The 18,880-nt window shown below is 45.4% G+C and overlaps 1 protein-coding gene across 2 annotated transcripts in view; it reads left to right on the forward strand.

Moving 5' to 3' along the window:
* Positions 1–18,880, forward strand: part of LOC144159157 (uncharacterized protein C05D11.1-like) — a 96,838-nt gene that overhangs the window by 48,194 nt on the left and 29,764 nt on the right. For both annotated transcript variants that reach the window (XR_013320254.1, XM_077690474.1), the window contains exons 15-16: positions 12,956–13,089; positions 18,206–18,472. Coding sequence is in view for 1 of the 2 variants with exons in the window: in XM_077690474.1 (XP_077546600.1) it covers positions 12,956–13,089; positions 18,206–18,472 (401 nt within the window). In the remaining variant the exon portion in view is untranslated. The remainder of the gene's footprint in view (positions 1–12,955; positions 13,090–18,205; positions 18,473–18,880) is intronic.

Raw genomic sequence — 18,880 nt, forward strand, 5'->3', positions numbered from 1 at the left:
AATTTTTGTGTAAAACGACTACATTCAAATTTATTCAGATTTTTGTATTTGATTTTTTGACAGCTTTTGTAAACTGGAGTGATGCAGCCGAACGACGTACCAGTAAACTGTGCCCAAATCAAAGATCGCAATAAGACTAACAGAATCATTCTGTCTGGTCTGCAACAGAAGTTACGACCGTTTGAAGTTTGAGCTTGGAAGGCAAAACTTGTTTTTCTGGTTCCCACCTTCCAAGCCCAAACTTCAAACGGTCGTAACTTCTGCTACCTTGTTCTGCTGCATCACTCCAGCTGTTTTTTACAAAAGCTGTCAAAAAATCAAATATAAATATCCGAATAAATTTAAACGTAGTCGTTTTACACAAATATGAATTTTATATCTACAATCAGAATGAAACACTCCATGTGTCCTCCAGATTTTATCATCATAACCGTAAAGATAAACATTTTTGGTTTAAGTACAGTGTGCCCACTTAATACTGATCTCTTCATGCATCTGATGAAAATGGCGGTCTCTGATTGGTCTCCAAACACTGGAGTTGTGTGGTCCACCAGAGGGAGTATGCGGCACCCAAAGAAGGCGCACTGCTCTGCCATGACAATGCCACCATCGGCCACGCCTTCGTCCCATGGCAGGATAGACATGCCACAGCTGCCTACTAGACCAGAGCATTTATCTAGGCGTGATATATTATCCACCGAGCTGAATTTCACCGTCCTGACAGGTGTGGGTTCATTTATTGTTGCAAATGAAGACAATGGCATGAAACAACAAGCACGTTTTTGACATTCCAGGTATTGTCGGTATCGAGTAAACGTAAGGCATCGAGTAAACGTAAACCTTGTAAACAATGAGTATTATGCCACTGCTGTTCAGGTTTTTAACTGTATTATTTAACTTTAGGGCGATTCCACGAGAGAACGAACATGCGTGTACACGACCATTTTTTGTTCATTCTGGTTTTTTTATTATATATGCGCGCAATATGGAAACCCCCGAAAATCAAGTTTGTTTTCTCCTGAGGTGCGTAGTTCGGGAGAAAAAAATGTTTGAATGTGCCCGGAGCGCAGCGGTGGTTTCGGCAACTGCAGATTTTTCCAAGTTTGCGTCTCTGTGTACGTCAAGGAGTACAAGGGGTGTGTATAAAATGTTTTGGGCCATAAACTAGACCAGAATGCTAATCTGTATAACGCAAAATCAGCGTCCTGCAGCGAACAAAAAATTAAAAAAAAAATCGTGAAATCGGCCCAGACGATAATTTGTTAGTGTTTTTGACGCCTCCTATCTACATTTCTTCTTTTCTGAAAAACTTGTAAGTCGGCCATTTTATTGGCCATACGTATCTGAACGCATAAACGAAAGATGGTGTTTGTAGAAAATTTAGAAGTACTAAAAAAAATTGAATAACTTCGGCTCTTTTTCAGAAATTGCGCAAATTCAGAACTCAATATAAAAAAAACCCCATACTCGATTTTCTTCAAAATTGCGAAAATAAGACTCCTTTACTTGGACAACAAAACTGTGGAAAAACATGTTGCATCATTTTGTTGAGAACAAAGTTATAAGGGGCCAAACTTGGGGCTCGCGCGACGCGTCTTGGCGCGCCGCGGTAAGTTCTGGTCGCTGTTGCCGGACGTTGCGCGGGTGTACACGGGCGGTAATTCATATTCCACTGCCACATGCCGGCACGGTCAATCTCTCTCCAGTATTCCCAAACGAAAAAAACTATTCTGGAGATTATTCTGTTTTTTTTTTTTTGCCCGCCTCTGTTTCCCTAATTTGTTCTTTAACGAGCTAACTTTCTGGCCGATACCAGCTCGAAAGCGCTCCTTTGCGGCGCCAGTATTTTGCGGGATGCAAAACAAAAAAAACAAAGGTTCCTCCGATGCGCAGGCAACCGAAACAGATGGCGCTCGGGCAGTTACAAGGGAGGGAATGGATTGACCTACAGACCCTAATCAGTTCCCCACCACGACGGGCGCATTTCCGCTGGTGGTGCATGGTGCGCTGGCGTCAGTACAGGGTATCCCACCGCATTCTTTGAGGCAAACATGAGAGAACGACCTTAAAAATAACTAACCAGGAAACAAACACCTGCACCACGGCTTACGAGGCCGTAGGAGGCTTTTCGGAGACGCCACGTGCACGCGAACCTATTTTACTGGAATGAGAATCAGGTGCGGTCGGGTACCTGGCTTCTTGACGTATTATTAAATTCCGGTCTGTTGTCATATTATTGCCGTATATTTATTGTTTAGTCACATATCACAAAGGCGAAGCGTACATTACAGTATTACTAGCGATTTTGATACGCTTGCGTACGAAAATTGCAGTAAGGGGAGGCTACTGCCCCGTCCTTTTCTGTCCTTCAACTCACTGGTTGATGGGCTCTCAACGGATGCTTCCCTTTGCTTTACTCTTGCCATATTTTTGTTTGCTTTTGACTCCTCCCCTTAAAAGTTTTTTTTTTTTTTTTTCATGGGTGGATGCTTTCGTTTGTGCCTAAGTGTTTGCACGTGGATTTGTGCGCGTGTTTGCTTGCTCGACTACCCGCACACTCTTATCCTGATAGATGTGGCAGGGGAAGCCTAGCGGATGTTGTTCTGAAAAAAAAAAGTGTGACCCGTTCACCCACCCACAGTTCATTGCCGCCCAAGTCTTGCACTCACCCCAGCATGAAGTGTGCGTCTGCGTTTATTGTGCGAATGCCGACCTGTCTGCTTTGGCCCTGCAAAATGTTACAGGGGTTGACCGAAGAATGAGCAACTTAAAGGAGCTTTGTCTTTGCACCTCACCATCGACGCAGTGTTTCTTGGGCGCGTGCCGGCAATTCCCAATGTCCGACAACCTTACCATGTCCGCTTTGGGCGTTTCGGACGAAGAAGACGTCACATACGCTGTATAGGAAATTGGTTCTCTGATAAAAAAGAGTCTACCGCCAGCTGCATTCGTGAAGGAGCTAGGCAAATGGGTCACCAAGTGGATTTCCCATGACTCTATTAGGCGGACCCATGGGCCATTGCCATAAACGAAGCGAAAAGATGCGAACGGCGATCAAGAATTGTACTGCACTTCGACTTCTCTGAAAATTGGACAGTTATTCTGCCAAATGAAGTCCAGTCGTACCACTGGCACAAAACACAGGTTTCACTGTTTACGTGCGTTGTAACTACAAGAAAATCAGTTCAGAGCTTCGCAGTAGTTAGCGATCACATGCAATACGATACCGCACATGCATGCTATGCGCTCGCTCCACAAGGTGCACGAATGCCTGGAAGAAAGTGCCCCTGTGTACAGCTACGTTGTTTACGTTAGTGACAGTGCAGCCAGCCATTTCAAGAAGAAATATCAGCTGTACGAACGTTCCAGAGCAAACTACACGTCTGCGAAGTGGCTGTGCTTGACTGTATGAGCGCCCGAGGAAGCTGTGGTGCAGATATTATAAATATTTTACTTGAGTTGTATTCCCACACGTATGCCTTTTGCTGTGTTCCTGACTGTAAATAATTAATCACGATAGTCTGACAGCCAATTTCCAAACTTGTGTCTTTTTGCTTGAATAAATATTCTTGTGAAAAAAACTGAAATACCTTCAGTAATTTACTCGTGCTGTGACCGAAGCGCCATAATAATAGAAAATTTCGACCACTCCTACCACATCTACCCGATATAACCACCAGAAAAACTTTTCCTGTTGTTTCGAATCCTTTCCCTATAAGAAGAGTGGCGTTCGCAAAGGAGCGCTTTCGAGCTGGTATCGGCCAGAAAGTTAGCTCGTTAAAGAACAAATTAGGGAAACAGAGGCGGGCAAAAAAAAAAAACAGAATAATCTCCAGAATAGTTTTTTTCGTTTGGAAATACTGGAGAGAGATTGACCGTGCCGGCATGTGGCAGTGGAATATGAATTACCGCCCGTGTACACCCGCGCAACGTCCGGCAACAGCGACCAGAACTTACCGCGGCGCGCCAAGACGCGTCGCGCAAGCCCCAAGTTTGGCCCCTTATAACTTTGTTCTCAACAAAATGATGCAACATGTTTTTCCACAGTTTTGTTGTCCAAGTAAAGGAGGCTTATTTTCGCAATTTTGAAGAAAATCGAGTATGGGGTTTTTTTTATATTGAGTTTTGAATTTGCGCAATTTCTGAAAAAGAGCCGAAGTTATTCAATTTTTTTTAGTACTTCTAAATTTTCTACAAACACCATCTTTCGTTTATGCGTTCAGATACGTATGGCCAATAAAATGGCCGACTTACAAGTTTTTCAGAAAAGAAGAAATGTAGATAGGGGGCGTCAAAAACACTAACAAATTATCGTCTGGGCCGATTTCACGATTTTTTTTTAAATTTTTTGTTCGCTGCAGGACGCTGATTTTGCGTTATACAGATTAGCATTCTGGTCTAGTTTATGGCCCAAAACATTTTATACACACCCCTTGTACTCCTTGACGTACACAGAGACGCAAACTTGGAAAAATCTGCAGTTGCCGAAACCACCGCTGCGCTCCGGGCACATTCAAACATTTTTTTCTCCCGAACTACGCACCTCAGGAGAAAACAAACTTGATTTTCGGGGGTTTCCATATTGCGCGCATATATAATAAAAAAACCAGAATGAACAAAAAATGGTCGTGTACACGCATGTTCGTTCTCTCGTGGAATCGCCCTTTAGCACTGTGTACTTGTAAACCGTTAGGGCAGCTTCGTGAAGCAACAGCCCGTCTGATATTAAAAACTGGACAAACAGGATTCAAGCATTGGCACACGCTTGCTCGTTCTTGCTTCCCCCGCACTTGTGAACGAATACATGCCTAAATCAGAAAAAAAGAACACTTTAATGAAACCGGCTTGACAAATTGACAGTTGAGATCAATGAGGTTCACAGGGAGAAAGGTGTTTAATATGCCTGTTATGCGGGGAAGCAACCTTAAAAGAGATGGGTACTGTATGTTTTATGCTACTGTATCTGTTGTGTGAACAGTGCATGAAAATGCCATCAGTGCTTATTTTCTGCTGTTCCTGTGTTTGTTCAGGTGTGTTCACTAGAGCTGTGTTTGCTATTTTTTTTATTGTACTGCCTATAGGGAAAACAAAAGGTGATCGACAAACACCAGGACAGGTGACAAGTGCTGTGATCAAAGGCTCTTTTCTGCTTTTACATGAGCAATCTTGAGCACTGGCTTCATTGGAGTGTTGTTTCAATATTGCTGGTCAACAAGTAAATGTAATCTAATTAACAAGTTCGGTAGCTGCAGCGAGTAAAGAAAAAAATGAGACAGGTTTAAAAAATGATCCGGTTGCAGACCAGTGCAGCTATAATTAGAGCAGAGAAAAAAGTTAGGAAACTGTTTGCAATCTTAAAAAAAAACATGCTCATCAACACATAGGATCTTACCCCCATTAAAAAGTCGTTAGCTCCAGAGAGTGACAGAAAGCCACAACAACTTGAAAAACAATACTGTGGTGCACAGAAAAGAGGACATCGATGGTCGTCTTCGTCAACAAAATGCTCCCATTTTCGGTACTCGAATGGCTTGCAATATTTTAGGGCACGAAGAAGATTACCTGATAAATAGCAAATACAGGAAACACCCCGGCAGTTTATAATTAGATCAAGAGAAAGTTGTAGGCATTTGGATCCGTTGATTGCCTACCACCAACGAAAGTGCACTGCACGTTCTTACCCTGTTTGCTGGCTACCAGTTGATTTCATCGGCCCCATGTTAAAAAAGAACAATTTACACCCATCTTTTCTGCACAGACCTACAAAGAAATGTAAACAAGCACTTCCTTTACACCGTGTTCGCTGGTCATGAAGGAATGAACATGCTGAAAATCGAAAGAACTTTGTTTTTAAAGGAGAATTTGACTAAGTATTTGCACAGTTCACAACATAACACTTTTTGCACATACCGCGAAGTCACCGTCTCAGCGTAACTACAGCAGTGTTGTCTGCTTGGCTGCCTGCCGCATAGCAGAGCTCTTCAGTATAGGCAGTTGCGAAACTCCGCCTCAAAAAATGGCCTGCACCTGGATGGCCCACACCTGGACGGTGGCGCCACTGCGGCCGCGGCACGTGCTATCTAAAAAAGAAGCTAAATATTCAAACTGACAATTAAACGCTCAATGTTGTTAGAAAGGTACATAAGTTTTATTTTTTTACTTTCGTAAGTTATTCATTGCTTCCTTAACTGCGCTTTTTGTTGCGGTTGTTTCTGTGTCTGCGCAACTCCCTAGACCAATTGACACTTGTGTGGGCACTCCGGAACAACACAAGTTTGATTTGAACTACTAAATTTGCAGTTGTCGCTCAGCCTACATCACACTTTATGCCAAAACTAATCCATATCTGATCAAGTGACCCTAACCGTTCCAAACTTGCGTAAAGCCACCGAAGCAAATTTTGAACTCCTTTTTTTGCAGTCGAAAGACCGCAGATGATGCGCAGCAGATGACAATGCGCAGGTGATGACGCATCTCGCTCACCACACGGCCGCATTCTTTCACACATTTTTTCTTACTACTCTTGGTTTGAATGCGTATAAATCACTCGCGTGGTTGAGCACGTTGGGCTTCTTCGGGACAACAAATTTACATAAGTACCCAAATACCATTTTCTGTCCCGGTCGTCAAGCGGCGAACAACGTTGTATAGTTTATTTTTTCACCAACAGATGGCGCCACTGTACCGAAAATCTAGAACGTTGGACCAATTGTAGGGCCACTTTTTGATGCATGGAGCCAATGGGCAGTTTTGCAACTCCTATATCAAGTAACTCTGTGCTGCGTAGCAGAGCTCTTCAACATAGGCAGTTGCAATGCCTGCCCCTGAACCCCTTCTGCTTTGGATTGTGTGTATGGTAGCGCCACCGTGGGCACTGCACGCACTATCCAAAAAACACAGGAATTATTCAAACTGACAATTTAACGGTAAACTTTATTTGAAAGGCCCACAACTTTTAATTTTTTGTACTGTTCTAACTTATTCATTGCTTTCTTAACTGCGGTATCTGTACAGATGGTTTCTGCGTCACCGCAACTGCCTCGACCAATTAGCGCTTGTGTGGGCACTCTGGCACAACATAGGTCCAACCTGTACTAAATTTGCAGTTGTCGCTTGGCCAGCATCACACTGTATGCAAAAATAATCCAGTGGCTCATAAAGTGGCTCTAAATCATCCTTTCAAGCTTGTGTAAAGCCACTGAAGCAAATTTTTAACTCTTCTTTTTACGTCGCTGGAAGACCGCAGATGTCACGCAGCAGACAATGCACAGGCGACAACGCATCTTGCTGACCACACGATCGCATTTTTTCTTACTACTCTTGATTGGAATGCATATAGAACACTTGTGTAATTGAACACATTGGGCTTTTTCAGCACAACAAGTTGACGCAAGCACCCAAATGCCACTTTTCACCCAGGTCGCCGAGCGGCGATCCACGTTATATAGTTTATTTTGTCACCAACAGGTGGCGCCACTGTACGGAAAATCCAAAACAGTGGACCAATCGTAGGGCCACTTCTTGGTGCATGGGGCCTATGGGAAGTTTCGCAACTCCTATATCGAGTAACTCTGCCGCGTAGATTGGAAAGCACCCGTGAGGCGGCACAAAGGTCTTGTGGCATGGTCCCTATAGGGACCGGGCGGCCGTTGTATGGCACCACCGTCGTTTCAGCGAACAGCGCCGCCCGTGGCGAACCGCTCGTCAGTGGAATGCCGGTGGCGGTCAGCGCAGCGTAGTTGTGCATGGCTTTCTGTCGTTTTTTCTGCGGTCCGGCTTGCAAAGCGAACGTAACCCCACGCGCATTTTTCAGATCGGTAAATCTTGGGTGTGGATGTGACGTTTACGAGGCATGCCATGTGTGTTACTTACGCCCATACTCAGTATTTACAAATAGCAGACGACGCTCAATGCGCCAAGCTGGAAGTCAAGCTGAAAGTGAAAGTTCGTTGCTTCATGCAATTTTTTGATGCCTGCGTGCAGTTTCGCGAATCAAGGAGTATATTGCCGCTAAATGCTCCCTCAAAGCCGGTGTGTGCAACCGATCTAGGAATGCTGCGGCGCTGGCCTTTAGCAGTTGATGACGAAACGGCGCCGACGTCGTGCACAAGCGAAAGACAAAGTTGGAGGGTGTCTTCGAAGATTTACCTCAAAACAGAAATTGAGACGGACGACGCTTCCGTATCGTCATTACCTACGGCTGAAACGTGTTTAATTTCACAGAAATGATCTTACTACAGTGATCGGGAATCGTTGATAGAATAAATACCGCATGATAGTAGAATGCTATTGCTTGTCGGGGAGAAGCATTTCTTTACAAGAATTGCAATGGTTGCTGGCTAGTTGGCAAATGGTTTTTCAAAAACCAATTCCTGCGTGGCTGAAGGACGCAAGACAGGAGGGTGCCCGAAAGCTGTACTCAGCTTCACAACTGAATGCTGCGGTCGGTTTACAAGCTGCCACCTACGCTTGAAAAATCATGCACACCTCCGAATAACGACGATGATGGTTTATCGCAAAGCTCTATCGTATGGGTTTCCTTGGTTGCCTTGTGGATTTAAACTTAGACTACCGTAAAATCCCGAGCAAGCGCCCCTACCCGGACAAGCGCCCCCCTCCATTCTCGAGTGATTTGAAATTTGCGCCAAATCCCGAGCAAGCGCCCCCTGCCTTTTTTTAACCTTGTCCGGCGCTTCACCCATTTTCACAAAACCTCTTACCTAGTTGTTTAGTATTTTCTTTTCTTTTTTTGCTAAATATTTGCATGTTAAATTATAGAATGATGCAATTTTTTGGAAAAATAAACTGTTTGGGCTTACGTATGTCACGTGCAGTATCTCTTCCCCATGCATAGCCAGCACACGGCCGAAGCCGAAGCTGGCCGAAACGTGAGCCAGCCGGAGCCAGCATAGCTGCTGTCAGTCGCCATTTGCCATTATCGAAAAACGTGTGTGTGCGGGACGTAAGCGAGAAGGATGCATTCGTACACAGTGAAAAAAAGGTTGAGGTTGTAGAATGGCATCGACAAACCGGCAGAAACGCGCACGCGACTGCGCGGCATTTCGGGATCGACCGGAAGAGAGTGCACGAATGGGACAAGAACTTTGAAACCCTGCTACAGCGCAGCTATGGAAAAGGAAAGGCACAACGCGAGTGTCTCAGCGAGTGTTTTGCGTCCATATTCAGTTCCGGTCCGCTACTGTAAAAACTTTCACGGGATAGGTATTGGGGGAGGGGGGGGGCACTAGCTCGGGATAATACGCCGCCATTTTGAATTTCGGTCGACGACCGAGCAAGGGCCCCCCTCAAAAATTCCTCAAATTATCTGTTACCACAGGGGGGGCGCTTGCTCGGGATTTTACGGTAGTTAATCGTCGAATTTGACCAGCACGCAGTTTGATCTTTCGATCGCAGCGTCTTTGACTTTGACCATTTCCCATTCGATTTCGCACGAAAAAAGCTTTGTGTTCAACCATCATAATCATTAGACGGAGGGCTAGATGATTTTGCTGTTTAATTTTGAACTTCCATGCCCCCTCTCCAAATCTAAACTTTTTCCAGCGTGTCGGAAATGTGCCTGTGGTGGAGGACCCGGGCTCATGCACCCATATTTGAGGCACCTAATCGCGCGTTTTTGGTGTCTTCACCAGGCATTACACGATTTTTTAGGTACGCTGTAAAGAATACTTAAGCATTAAAAAACACGGGCTGACGTTAACACTGCCACATTTTTTAGCTATCGGTGCCAGCCTTTATTCTACGCAGGGGGTAAAACGGGAAGGCGAGGAGGGATGGTTTGTAGCATTTTTTAACTATCGGTGCCAGCCTTTATTCTACGCAGGGGGTAAAACGGGAAGGGGAGGAGGGATGGTTTGTAGCTTGGGCTGTTGAGTTGGTGAATAACTTTGGCTCTTAATAAAATGACCACCACAAAAATGGGATTTCCACTTCGGCTTTCAGGCTCCCATGCTGTCACAGTGTCGCTCACCGAAACCGAAAGTACCAAGCTCACGGTTACAGAAAGTGTAAACTACCGCAACATTTCTACGGCTACACGGTAATCCATCTCGTATGCAGGTGCCTTTCTATTTAAAGCACGCGTATTGAGGTATCCAAGCGCTAAGGCTGGCGTGGAAACCGTAGTCATTGAAACCAGTGAAGATAATTTAAAGTGATAGTAATGAATTCCAATATTGCTAATAGTTTTATTCCTACGCAGTGCGCGCGCGGAGCCAGGCGCAGAGCGCTGCAAAAAGCGCTCGTGTCAATGTAGCCCTTCCCCAACCTTACAAGTGTCCAATAGGTTTGCGTAGCCGTTAGTGCATTTAAGAAGAAAATAATACTAATATTAGTAGTTTTATTCGTACTCAGAACGGGTGGAGCCAAGCGCATATCGCTGCAAAAAGCACTCATGCCATTGCAGCCGATACCCAAGTTTAGACGCGTCCGACAAGTTTACATAGTCATTACTGCATCTACGAACCCAACACATCTGTTTAGACTTCGTTTCATCTCACATGTCTGCTCACAACGCCACCAAAACATACAAAACACCGAAGAAAACACGACAAAAACAACGGGAGGCTGTGTAGCCCAATGCACCGGCTCATTCCACTGACGAGGGGAGCGCCGAGTGGTGGCGCCACCCGTCCAGCTGCCCGGTCCCTATAGCGCTATCTTTTTTGGGTACCGTACACAAGCGGTGCAATTTTTATAGCACCAGGCGTTCGATCTGTTCACCACTTTGGCTGGGAACGAAAAAAAATTTCCTCGGAGCACTATGTCTGCTTACATGCTTTGAAGGAGAAAGCCTGGCGAAACTGTTTAACTTTTCACTGCTACATTGTATATGCGTTTTTTTCTTTGCTTTCATTTCTTTGCCTTTTGGCACGAATTAAGTTGATTGGCTTCTTTTCTGCTACATCGTGTATGCATCTCTTTTTGCTTTTGTCTCTTTGTCTAATGGCGTAAATTGCTTCGGCAAGCGGACTGACAAATGCCACACCTTCCTTAGAATCGTGGTTCTGTGTGGCTGTGGTGTCCACCTGTTCTACTCACGTGCCACCACATTCAGCCACCTTATTCTACAGCGTATTCTGCCCCGTTGTAGAATACGTTCTATTCTACAAGATATTCTACCATTCTACAACGTATATTTTTCACGGTTTTGTGAATTTTGTGAAGCGGGCACATTAGATCCTCAAAGCTCCTTATTCCTGGCCTACGCCTTGAGTGGGTATGTGCCATGAAGGGAACTTCGAAATTACCTTTCAACTGTTGTGCGGTAAATGAAATGAATGGTAATAGAAATGAATAATGCTGCTCTGGTACTGAAACTTACTAACGCCCGTTACAGGGGATCCGGCAACAATGGACTTCCATTTAGAACAGACCATTTCTGTTGGCTTGCCTGGTCCCCATGCATTTTAAGTGGAGTCCACTCCACACATAACGGACCTGGGTGTAGCAGACTATCGGCTAAAACCTACTAAATTTTAGGGGAAAAATTTTTTGACTGAGTGATCACACAACATTGTCAGCGTAGAACACGGGTCGTTGGCTCAGCCAATCGAAGCTAGTGCCGATGGCCACTCCTTTTTTTTCTGTGCAAACAGCGGCATGAGTGGCGGTGTACCTGATTTCACTCTTGGATAAATTAAGCGTAGTTAGCGCTGTTGAACATGGCGCTGTTGAACAAGTTCACGCATCACCACGAAGTGAATCATGACGAGTGGGCGAAGGACTGGGGATTGTTCTTACCATAAATCACTTACAGCATTGCCCACTTGCGCATGTAAGTGAGTGACAATCGTGTGTACAGTATATAAAATTGCAATCCAATCCAATACAATTCAAGTTAATCCAATTCAATCTAGTCTATTTCAATCCAATCCAATCCAGTGCTCCTCGCACATGCGCAACACTGTGCACAAACGCCAAGCCCTTAGACAAAGCGAGGTCCTAAGGTGCTTCGCCCCTAAAACAGGCCGACATCGCCAGAAGTACGGGCCTGTCTAAGCAGACGGTCTGCTCGACGGTCAAGAACAAGGCCGCTGCTGAAAAACGCGATTCCGGTGAGATTGAAGAGTGCTTTTGAATACACAAAGGGGTGCACCCAGAGGTCGAGTCTGCCCTAGACAGTTTTTTTTTCTTAATAAAGAAGTCCGGTTCAGTGGAGTTCGGCATTCATTATTTGCATGCATCATTCCTGTTCCATTCAGTGAAACATGTAAGAAATACTTCAAGGAGGGGTATGGTACCCATCCATTCTGTACTATCTGCTTCTGGCTGTGTGCAGTCCAACTGGTCGAACTTTCGATTTCACAGCTGTCCATCATCAGATTATTTTGTATCAGCAGTTTCACTAACCAGGCTACAACCATTAAAACTCGAAAGCTGCCTTGAGGGAATGTCAGGCAGTGATCCGAATTGTTTGACGAACGGTTTCGGATAAACCAGCCTTGTCACTAAGAATTAAGAGTGGGGCAACTTCTGCTGGCCTTGACCGATCTTAATAGCTGGTTAGTAATTGCCCCTAGTGATATTCTCGCTTTATTTGCTCAGCTTAGCGTGTGTTTCTATGCACTCGACTGCATGTGCTAGGCCTTTTCCAAGTGCCGGTGCTAAGCTTGAAAAACAGCGTTAGGAGATTCTTTCCCCCTGACATGAACGCTGTGCAGAGATGCTGCAGGCACGTAGAAAGGAAAAATTGTCTGTAGCGTGTATAAGCAATACTGGTCAAAGTTCCCACTCTGTGTTCATATACCCCTCCCGCCCGTTAGGATACTATGTACTTTGGATGCAGCGGAGATTTTTTTCTGGATTAAGAGGGTGCGTTATAACATGCGTAGACTGATTTGGTGCTTGAGAAAGGCAAGCTGAACTGTAGTGAAATAAGGCAGGTAACTCATTTTTCTGAGGTGGTAGCCGACGTGTGCGGTGTGATTTTTTGCAGGTCGCAAGAGCCACAGTGAGGTGATCAACCAGCTCGAGGCTGACACCATCCAAATTGGAGCCAATGTGGGCCTGGAGGGCAACTCGCCCTACTTTGCGGTCTGCCATGCCCAGTGCGTCATGCTCAGGATGCTGGTATGTCATACTTGCATTTTACTTTGTTTAGGGCCCTGCACTGAGGGGAGCTGGATGGTAATTTTATGCATGCAATAACCATTTTTCTTTCAATTGCAGAGCAGTTTAGGGGCTCCCCTTGTCATCGTAGCTCGCTCACTAGACCCAAGTAGAGCCACATGGCGTTCTGTTGTCGCGGCGTCCCACAGAGGCTTCAAAAGCCAAGCGGTCTATATAGTCATAAGCGTTTGAAACCCGTGAACTGCTCCCGCTTGTTATACATATCCCCGTTGTTTAGTGCGAAGAAAACTGCAGGTACATTTGAGGCAAAATATACGTAATTAACCGACAGCGCTCGCGTTCATTTAATTAAAAAGGCTCGTTGGTTGGTTTTTACGAAAGAAAATGAAAAAAGTGGCACTGCAACGCCGGCACGTGAGGAAATTTAGCAAACACAAAAAGAACAGAACTCCCGCTGGTGCAGTTTCAGGCAGGGGGCTCGCAACCACTGCAAAGGCAGGACATTTGAATTGCATTGGACGGTTGCAGTGACCATGCATGCAGATAACGGCGCTACAGCCCATTATGGCGAATCACTGCTCTGCACTTCTGACAGCTTTCACGTTGAGTGGAACTGCTTTTTTTTCTTCAGGGCTCTCCACTGAATGGTGCTGGATGGTAATTTTATGCTTGCAATAACCATTTTTCTTTTAAAGTGAAGCTTTATACACGTAGGCGAAAGGAAGGTCTGGTTGTCCTATGCTTGCGAAAACTCTTTCGGTGCGACCATGTGCGTATGTGCAACAAAAAACAGGTGGGAGAGGAGTCAGAAACAAGGAGAGAGGTATTAGTTGGGTATACAGACGATGTTGCTACTCTTGCACCTACAAACACTGGTAAGAGGGAATGGCGCATCGAAGGGAGCGAAAAAGTCTTGCAGCATAGCGCGTGCACAGCGAGCTAGTGCATAAAGCACAGTTAAAGCAGCAACAGCGGGCATGGTCCGTGGCATTGTGAATGGAGCAAAACCATAAGGTGTGACAGAAGTAAACACTGGCCTCATATTACAACTTGGCCATCTGTACAGAATGCATGGGCACATCTTTTTGTTAGTCCTAGGGAGATAGTGTAGAAATCTACTTGACACATGGGTGCGGGTGTTGGTGGATATATAAGCGTTGCTCTCGGTCTGCTGACTGAGTATTCACACTGGCGTCATGAGGAAATGGGAACAACAAAGGAAGATTAAGAAATAGCTGTCATTGTGTAAAATAGTAGAATAAGCTTCCATTCTTGCATGTTGTTTACTGTCCTGTAGAATATAATTAGTATGCTGTTAGTTGCTTTAGTTGCGATTATATTTTTTCTACGAAACTTTGTGCGATTAAGGACTGTTTTTTTTAAAGAAAAGGTGGCCTTTGATAATAAGCAGAAAAGTAGCTTAACTTCTGACTGAGAAGATATAGGGTCTGATTAGGTGTACCTAAAAAAAAAACCTTGTCATTTATAAAGACGTTTCTGAAACAGTCGCACTTTTTGCGGTTACAAAGAATCCTGTCCACCCTTGAAGTGAATTGAAGGGACACTGAAGTGAATTCGTCAAGCTCCTGTTCCTGCTTGCACTGCGTGGACTGGCTTAAATGAACGCACTTTTCATCGTTTATCTGGGCGATACGGCGGTATTTATTTTATAAAACCTGAAAGAAGAAAAACTACCACGCGGTATGTGGTAGCTGCACCAACTAACCGCAGTGACGTCAGGTAAAGGTGCTACATGATTGGGCAATCTCAAAGACTAGCTTTCAAACAAAGTTTCGGTTTCGGTTTTGTGAAACAACATACTTGGCATGCAGTGTTATCGTTGGATGGGCATTCTCGATATCTCAGTAATCGCCATTCCGCGCTTCTGCAATGTCGGCTGTAAAATTCCCAAGATAAGCCTACCAGGACGGCCTGGAATCGTAGCAATCACTAGCCAAGGCCTACGCAGTGGATGAACGCCCTCCGCGTCACTGCAGACGCTCAGATGCCATGCACTTTTCCTCCATATTTGGAGCTTGCCTCACTCATGCCAGTATCGTAAAAAGTGTGTTTGCACCAGGCCAAGGGTCTGCTGATTCTGGCCTGTGCCCACTGCCCGCAAGCAGTCGGTGCTTATGGCAACAGCACGGCAACGAGAACTCGCTAGCACGCCAGTGTCAGCGTGCACACGTTCTGTGAACTAGTTCATGGAGCAGCGAACTTTACGGCCAAAAAAAAGGTGAACTCAGTATAGAAAACATTGGCCGAAAGCGAAAAAGTCAACTTAAAAAAAAAAGATGCACCCTCGGGGATTCGAACTTGCGACTTGCAAAATAATATACCTAGTGCTCCAGACCACTTGGCCACGAGCAAGCACTGCCGCAATTCGAAATATATGAGGTATAGAATGTATAACTACTTTACGCTTTTATTCAGTTTTAGCATTTTAAGCAGCTTAGATCAGTATTTTTTGTATAGCGCTCATGCAGTAAGCGTCCCCCAAATTTCTACAATATTGCATTTCTTAGATGGAAAAGCGTTCACAGATGTGTGGTCGTGCTGCTGACCAGTGTGCTTAATCACCTAGCACGCAAAAGTGCTTCCTGCACCCTAGTTTCATGCTGTAAGGTAAAAGTCTCAGTTGATTTTATTTCCTTAGTACCTATATTAACTTCACTGACTCTTCTCCCGCCTTCAATTGACCTTTCTGCTAGCGTACCAGTCAGCGAAGCGTCACATGTGCACTTGTGCAGTGCTTGTGTGGAGCGACCTGGACTTGGAGCTTGATTCAGTGTACAAACTAACAAACTAATGAAAGGCCCATTCTTCCATTCACAAACGTGTCTGGCTTAGTTTCAACTGAGCGAACGAATTGAGACGACCCGTCAGCGGCCGTCGGACTACACGCTGGGCCGACTCACTCTGGCAAAAGGTCGGCGAGCCGTGGAGTAGCGCAGTCAAGCCAAGCCATTTTTTCCTGACGTCACGCGAAAATGCCACAGAAAATGGGCGATAATGCAGAAAGGAGGAAAGCATTGTTGAATTGATTTTTCTACTAAATAAATTCGCATAAATGCACCCAGAGTGGTCGAAACACAGCCAATGGACTCCGGGCTACAATTTGTGCCAGTAATCCTGCAGTGTTTACAAATCACTTCAGTGTCACTTTAAAAAGGCTTTGACACCATCTGTTGAGGTCTAGGTAACCGGGAATTTTTTGTTCTCTTGCTTTTTGTCTTTTTCTCTCTCTTTCTTTCTTTAAAGTACTGCTAATCTGAAAAGTTTAAAACGTGCAAGAAATCCAGCAGATCAGTTGGCTGGACCAGCGCTTCCTGTCTTTTAAAAAAAGAATCTGGCTTGGCTCCTGTACGTTTCCAACAGTGGATTAACCAGTATCTTTCATTGTAGCCAAGAATAGCCATTTTGGCATCAACAAAAAGAGGCATGCCTTTAATCAGGCTGTTGAAGAAGTGTCCTGAAAAGGTGTCCAACTTGCTGTTGCATAGTGACGCACCAGCACAGTTTGAACCAGTCACTTGTCTAAACACTGAGAGGGCTCGAGTACACAGGGAACGGTAGCTGAAGGGTTTTCAGTTGTACATATGGCATACATTACTGGCTTGTAATAAAATTGGCGAACTGCTAGTTAAGAATAGTCAAAGGAGAGCTCACCAGCATCAGAAAGACATCAAACATGAGGGCGTAGCAATACTTGGCATGAATTTTGCGGAGCTGGCAGCTGTAAATTTGCTATATAAAATAGAAAATGTGGCAGTCGGCTGAAGGCCCGCCTTCTCCTGGACTACTGACACCGACAATAATGGGGATGGGGTGAACCAAACGATTTAGGAGCTGAAGTGAGCCGACATAGAAAGTACATCTGAGGCTGGGTGTTTTTTTTACAGACTAGATTTAGGTGCACGTTAAAGATCCCCAGGTGGTGGCAGGAGCCCTCCACTGTGACGCGTCTCATAGCTCAAATGTTGCTTTATCGCACTAAACCCCACAATGAATCAATCAGTCCTTTTTTACAGAAATTAGTTTCTGCACAAAATGATCGTGAAACATTTCCTAAACAGGTCCATCGCACTTGTGGGGCCGCTGCTGCCATCGCTGGTTTAGATCTTGTGGTTGCGGCAGGCTTCTGTGTTTCATACGCCGTCTGAAGCCTGTTCTGGGTAGCCGCAGTCCACTCTAAAATGCGTGCGGGTTATCCGATAAAGTCCTTTGCGAAACCTTGAAATGCTGCTGTTCTCAAAGATGCAGTGGCCGTGGTGGTTGCTTTTCAGGTGGAGGGGAAAAGTAAAAACGCCTGTGTGTGTCAATATTTTGGCACACTTTTGAGATCCCCGGGTGGTCAAAATTCATCAAAGCCCTTCAGTACGGCCCGCCTCATAGCCCAATTGGTTGCAGTACGTTAAAGCCCTAAAATCTGAATCATCTGCAAAACCTTGAAAGAAAAAAACAGCTTGTCAGATGGGATGAAAAGAGTTGACAAACACTTGCCCATTGCACCCACTCTTCTCGTCCCACCTGATGCGCTCTTATTTTCTTTCAAAGTTAGGTATCGACCAGTCCAAGTTGCAACTCGATGTTCCTTTGCAAAGGGCATGGAGGCTGTAACATTTCCAAGCTGGGCCACTTGCTAGGCAAGGCATTTTAGTGCGCAGCACCTGAGCGTCTGCTACTGTGGTTTCTAGTGTGCCGGCCTCTTAACCGAGCGAACGAAGGGGACACCAAAGACAGAATGAAAATAAAGGAGGTATGTGTGGCGAAAGTGTAAGGGGGAAGGCGGTATGCTGAGGCCATACCACAGAAAATATTGGTCCTTCTGTGTCCTGGTTGCGTGGCCCATCCGAGCCACGTGATAATTGCGCGGGAGGTTTAAACACGATTTACAACGTGCTCAGCGGCAGCGACGCGCTGCGAGACAACGGCAGAATAGCGCGCTCTGTCGCGCATTCGATGGTCACGCGATCACTTCCTGAGATGCAGCAGCTATGCGCTGTGACCGAGAAGACTTCAGTTTTATGCTGTGCACAAATTTTACATTGGGTGTATAGTAATTGTCAGCTACTTTTCTTCTGAACCAGTTTTTTTTTTCTTAACACCGCAGGTGGACCGGGAGAAGTACTTCCATGCAGTGCAGTGGGTGCACGACCTGCTCTGCGGCATCGAGTTTGAGCCGGAACAGATCCATGCGGTGGCCAAGAAGATGACCCACGACATAAAGCGCATGAAGCGGTCGGGCATCAAGGTAACCAGCACCCTGATCCACACCCTGTGCTTTCGTCCCGAGAGCAACCACTCGGCCTTCAGCATACTCCGCCAGAGCACCTTCCTCCAGGACACGCTGCGCATGCTCAAGACGGATCCTGCCAAGGTGCTCTTCTCTGCCCTGTCTTGGATGCGACGTGCACACACTTCTTCCACACCCCTTGGCTCTTTTAACAGCAAAGTTGTTCTTGGTCGAGGCTTTTAAGTGCAGAGCACTTCAGGGGCTCGCCTTGTAGTTTGCTCACTGGACCTATGTAGAGCCACACGGCGTTCCGTTGTGACGGCGTAACCCAGAGGCTTCGAAAGCCAAGCGGTTTATATAGTCATAACCGTTCAAAACTCCTGAACCGCTGGCGTTTGTCATACATCTCCCCGTAGTTTAGCGGAAAGAAAACTGCGGGTACATTTGAGGCAAAATATACGTAATTAACTGGCAGCGCCCGCGTTCATTTAGTTATAAACGCTCGTTGGGTTTGTTTCTACGATAGTAAGTGAAAAAAAGTGGCGGTGCAAC

The sequence above is a fragment of the Haemaphysalis longicornis genome, unplaced genomic scaffold (assembly GCF_048455015.1).
Source record: "Haemaphysalis longicornis isolate Haplotype H1 unplaced genomic scaffold, Haemaphysalis longicornis Haplotype H1 scaffold_10, whole genome shotgun sequence".
NCBI lineage: Eukaryota > Metazoa > Arthropoda > Arachnida > Ixodida > Ixodidae > Haemaphysalis > Haemaphysalis longicornis.